The sequence below is a fragment of the Gymnoscopelus microlampas genome, assembly GCF_963454915.1.
Source record: "Gymnoscopelus microlampas genome assembly, chromosome: 24".
NCBI classification, from domain to species: domain Eukaryota; kingdom Metazoa; phylum Chordata; class Actinopteri; order Myctophiformes; family Myctophidae; genus Gymnoscopelus; species Gymnoscopelus microlampas.
Window position 1 is genome coordinate 15575643 of NC_139961.1, and position 5786 is coordinate 15581428.

Below are 5786 nucleotides of genomic sequence, written 5' to 3' on the forward strand. Positions count from 1 at the left end.
CAAGGACCAATGGTGGTCCCCGGACCACTGGTTGAAAACCACTGCACTATGACACCTTCGATTGAACTCTGCATATGGGTAAGCAGCAGTCTAACAAACATTTACAAAGAACAATTATGAGCTCTTAAAATGAAAATCATTACCATACACACATTTTATAGCGCTAATCAATAAAGGCTGTTGACAATACCACATTTTAAATTCTAAACTTTTATGTAAACATAAACACTTTTTAACTGCACTCTTATGTAAAGTGTTAAAGATCCATAAGGATCCATTTGGTTACCAGCTCTTCATAATTTTGCTTGGGACCACCCCCTGAAGGACCGGTGGTCCCCGGACCACTGTTTGAGAACCACTGCAGTATGACGTATACACTCAACACCTTGAATTGAACATTTATAAAGAATAATAATGAGCTCTTTAAACATTACCACACATACACACATTTAATAGAGCCAATCAATAGAGGCTGTTTCAATACTTTTCCAAAAGTGTTCTTAACTTGTGTGTTAACATTAACCCCTTTTAACTGCACTGCAATGTTTAATGTAAACATTAGAATAATAGCTCCCTTCCCTTATTAAGACAATAAATGTACTTTTTGGCAGGTATAAATCAAATATCAAAATACAATGACCTAACCAATCATAAGAGTTGAGAGAGAGCTATTCCCATGACAGAAAATGTATGTTGACTTTCCACTGTTTCAACATCAAAATAAATCAACCTCCAGTGGGTATACCCACATTCAGACAGCATGTTCAGAGCATGTTTCTGATCAACAATCAGAAACTACATACGCAGACATTCTTTCAGTCTCTGAACCTTTGCTGTAAGCCGTCCAGAGTCCAGCTGAAGGAACAGCTTCTGAAACACCTCAAAACTATACTTGAGTTTCTTGGGGTACCTCAGGTCAAAAGCATAAGTCAGTCCCAGAAGATAGCAGCAGGCTCTGCTCACATCCCCGAGATCTTTGAGGACGGTGATGCCCTCAATCACGATACCGACATCTCTTGCGTCGCCTTCACCTTGGTTCCGCAGCTGGTAGATTGCCATCACCTTCTGTGCCAACTCCGCTTCCACACTGGCCGATGCATCCTGAGAATATTGTAAAGACAATTGATTAGAGCTCACTTTCAGGCTGCATGTTACCAGACAAGGACACAGATACACACTAAGCAAACCAAATTGCTTTTACACATGCATTGCAGCCTTGAGTGCATCTTGCTATTACCAAGTTGGGCTGTATGTGAGAACACAATGTCTTAATCACAACCTGATTCTCTGGACACTTTCCCATGAAACCATCCATAATCACATTAGTTTTTAAAAAAAAGCTTAATTTTACTCACTTCAATGTTCACGATCAATTCATTTGCATGTTCTCCCAGATGGTCCATTAGGCATCGGATGACGACCTCTCTGGTTTGCTGAATGGGGATTCCAGTCTGCAGATATAGCAACAATAAATTAAATATTACTTTTCATATTCAAGCAGGGTGTTTCTTTATTGCATAAACTTCAAAGGCTGGGAGACTGTCCTTAATCTTTATTAAGACTTCTAGCAGGGAATGAACAGGAGAGTATTGCACGGGATTAAGATGAGTTTAGGATACATTCATATATAAAGTAATTGGTGATTGTAATTGCATTTCACAAGAGAGAAGTGTGAATGAGACAGATGGGATCATAATTAAAACAAGTATTAACTGAATAGGTAGGCCTAAATGTTTAATACCTGAAGTAGAACACTCATTTGAGCACGATGTCTCTCTCCTACAGCACCCTTCTTTGACTGGAACAGTGACAGCAGTTTGGCGGTATGGTGGTCCAACATGGCCATGAATTTTTGTTCGAGATTCAATGAGGTGATCATCCTGAATTCGGCACCGACCTGAAAGACAGAAATGAGGGATTGAGAGATAAAGAACACATTGTGAGCTTGTAGATTAGTCATTTTCCACATGTTCATGTAGAATAGATGCTAGGGTGCAACGGGTTAAATACAATGTAAGTGGCTGTTACATGCAGGACATGTCATTTTTGTTGACCAAACCAGCAATACAATTTACTCACTTGTGAAACATTAAAGAAGGCAGGCCATCTCTCCTTGAAGTCTTTGACAGACATCTGCTGGCTGATAACATCTTGTCTCCTATGTGCAAAGGTTCTGCACATCAAGTCCTTGATGACTGTGCTGTTTTTCTTCTTTGATTCCTCGATTAGTTGGTGTCGGTAGAGCTCTTGCTGTTCCTTATTGTCTCCTGTGGGATAGTCTGGGAGATACATCACTTCTCCTTTCCGTGCTTTCTTTACATTCTTTGCAGGTTTACGGTCACTAGGCCTCTTGTTCTTTAGAGTGTTGCAGCTAACCTCTGAAAATCCAAGACCGCTGAGCTTTTTCCTAAAATTGTACATCTTGTCTCTAAGAGTCACTTTCCATAAAAGCCAGCCATTACGAGATGTGTCTGTCAGACATGGGTGCTTCTTGACTAAAGCCTCTGCAACTGCTTCTAGTTCCAGGCCTGAGGGGTAGGGTTTGTAGCTGTACATGTAGTCTGCCAATTTTGCCCTAATGTCCCCGTTGATCCTAGAACTTTCGAGCAGAGTACCATTCGAGGCATATTCTTCATTGGCATTCTTCAGTACTGCCTCTGTTGGCACAGAGAAAGGTGGAATGACGATTACACTTGGCCACAAGTCCCTAGCAGGGCTTAGTATAATAGTGTCTCCCGAGCCTGATGATCCCTCGGTCTGGTCATCTGACCCCGTATCAGTACGAGGGGATAGTATAATAGTGTCGTCCGATCCTGATGCACCATCTCTCTGGATATCTGACGATGTATCACTAGCAGACACATAGCTTGTACTCGCCTGGTTATCTGGAGCAGAGAATTCAAGTACTATTGATGGAGCGATTGAAACTCTGATTGTCCCCCTGTTTCCTATCTGGTCGGTGGAATGAAGTGCAAAGAAATCACCAAAGCCTACATCCAAGTACTCTAGAGTGAAACACTCAGTGAGTCCAAACGTGTCCTTGACAGTCTTTTGCAACTCTTCTATAGTGCTGGGTATTCCTGATGGCAGTGTAAGCTTCTCACTCCGTTCTTCTATTATAACCTTCAAGGCAACCAAATCCATCTAGGCAAAACAGAAAAAATACAAGAAAATAAAATACAAGAAAAAAAAATATATTGCAGGTGTTTGACAGTCATTCTCCTCCCACCCCTAAAATGGACAAATGTGGCGCTTCAACGTAACCATGCGTTTGCCTCCCACACAATAGGCTGCCAAGGGATATGTGTCACCTAGTTCACCATGTTGTATCAGGGTCATTCTCCCAGGGTATTCCAAACTAAATGACCTAAAATGTTCATCATACTTGCCGTTAAGTAATTTCACAATGAAACTGAGATTTCTGTCTACAATAATCTGTGAAATCTCAACAAAGTCAGGGAGCCCACCAGTTGTTCCATAAGGCAAAACCATACCGGCAGCATATTTAGTTCCATGGTGTATCACAACATTGGTCAAGTTCACAGTGGTTTGTGTTGGATAAACTTTCTTGAAAGCCTGCTGTATCCCCAAATCAAGTATTTCTAATGGAAGAGCTGATATTTTAGTGACACATGTTGCAGGCTTTGCATTTGCTTGTGAATGATAAGCCATCATCCTTTGGTGCTTTGAGGCAAGTGACAGCGATATATTTATGAAGTTGTTTGTGTATCTAACAACTCTCTTAAAAAAAGAGTGTTTTGCCTCAAAGCGAAAAGTCCAGACACCAACTAAAGGACCAAATGCTCTTATCAGTTCCGGATAATGCTCCACAAAATGGTGCTTTGGAATTAATTTTTGCTCTGGGAAAACATCCAACAGTCTGCGGCGATGTTCTGATATCAATGTGTCTAGATGGCAAATTCTTTCCTCAGTAAGAATGGGGGATACTACAAGCTCAGTAATATCTTTTCATCAGAACTTGCCAAGCTGGATCATCCTGTGGTACTTTTGAACCAATAATGAAAGGTAAAATCCTTAATAATGTCCAATTTTCATGTGCATTCCCACCAATATTTTTGTTTTTTGCAAATGTTTTAGGGATTGGTTGGGGTCTATCAGTCTTATCAGTCCACTCGTAAGGGAACTTTGTTATGGACTGGTTAAGTTCTGTCAAGGTGAAATACTTGTTGCGGATGAACACATTAAGACATAGCGCCAATTCCTTTGGAATTATACCTTCAAAAAAATCGTGCAAAACATCTGGTGGGTACCCTGTTACAAAATGAAAATGGCTCAATTTTTCAGTTATAGGACAACCTTTCTTCACACCAAAACAGTGTCCTTGAGCAGGATTTTCTTTTACAGACCCAACATGTAAATCATAGTTCTCTTTTGTTCTTGGTGGAAAAGCTCCAGAACACACTTCTTTTTTCTGATATTCAGAATGTTCCCCAATACAAAATCTACAGATATAGTGTCCATTAAAGCTTTCTACAAGTCCACTTAAAGAATGAGCGCCAAGATTGTCGGCTGAAACACAAAACACAGTACCTCTAATATTTCTACCAAGCTGAGGCAAAAAAATACCTTCCTTCTCCAATGTTGAGAGGTCTTTTAAGAGAGGCTCCAGCACAGTTTCATAGCCAAATTTCTTTACGTCGTTTGCTTTACAAAGAATGGCCAAATTAATAGAAGTTAGCTGTGATCTCAGCTCAGATGGTAAATCAGCAGGTAGCCAGTACACGGCTGTGATTTTGTGTTTTTTCCGGGAAGTTCCAAGAGGGTTGCAAGTCTCAAAATCATCTACATAAAGAATAAGGGGAATACTTAACTCTTCATTAGCATGAAATTCATTTTGCTTGAAATATTTACCATCACGGAAGGATGACAACTGTGAAATGTTTGAATGTCTAGTCAATACATTGTTAAGAATGTCTTCATTTTTCAACACTTGTTGTAAGGATGGGAGAAGGGGCACATACTGAAAGCTGCAGTTCTCATCTCGATCCAAAACATACTCTACTGGCTCAATTAAACTGAAGTTTTCCTTAAAATATTTCTCCCTCTTATGCTTTGAGGAGAAGGGACCCTTTGACCCAAGGGCTACATTAAGAGGATTAGAGTGAAACAATTTGTCAACCAATTCACTGACAGTAGCTTCATCAACAGCACAGCTATTCTTAGTAAAAATATCCCCAATTAGCTTCGGAATACACTGAGTTGATGATGTGCAGATAAACTGAAGCTGTTCCACCAAATCATCAATGCATTGCCTAGAGACATTGTAGATGCTGTCCAATTTTAACAAGAGAGAACCAATATTTGTCTCAATGTCAGTTGTAGTCGAAGTAGTCTTTTCACAATCCAACTCTAAGGCATCTATGTCCTCATCATCATGAGATTCCAACAGTGGAAGGTCATTGTCATTTTCAATACAGACTGGAGGTATTGCAATCACTTCAGGCTTAAAATCTTTCAATGAATAGAATTTGTGTTTTCTACTTTTGTGTGTTGCATAAGCCTGATACGTGTTAGCTGTGGAATCACATCCATCAAAAACACATTCTATGGTTTCAAAGTTTTTCAAGTGGGAATTAATATGTTGAAAATAGTCTTTTGCATTAGAAGAGAATGAGTCACAAGTTTTACATCTGAGAGATTGCACAACTTCACACTCTTCAGTTTCGACAGTATTGTGGGTTCTATGCAAGTGTGTGCGCAGGCCAGACCATGTCTTAAAGGTGCAAGGACAGTTTAAATGAATACAGGGAACTGAATATCCATGT

General features: G+C 39.9%; 1 protein-coding gene across 1 annotated transcript; it reads right to left on the reverse strand.

Moving 5' to 3' along the window:
• Positions 1–715: 715 nt before the first annotated feature.
• Positions 716–3144, reverse strand: LOC311040562 (uncharacterized protein; the record flags this gene model as incomplete). The annotated part of the gene is made up of 4 exons (XM_084050893.1): positions 716–1101; positions 1356–1451; positions 1742–1897; positions 2080–3144. 4 exons carry the CDS (start codon positions 3142–3144, stop codon positions 796–798), a joined length of 1623 nt encoding a protein of 540 aa, XP_083907019.1. The 3' UTR covers positions 716–795.
• Between the last annotated feature and the right edge of the window lie 2642 nt (positions 3145–5786).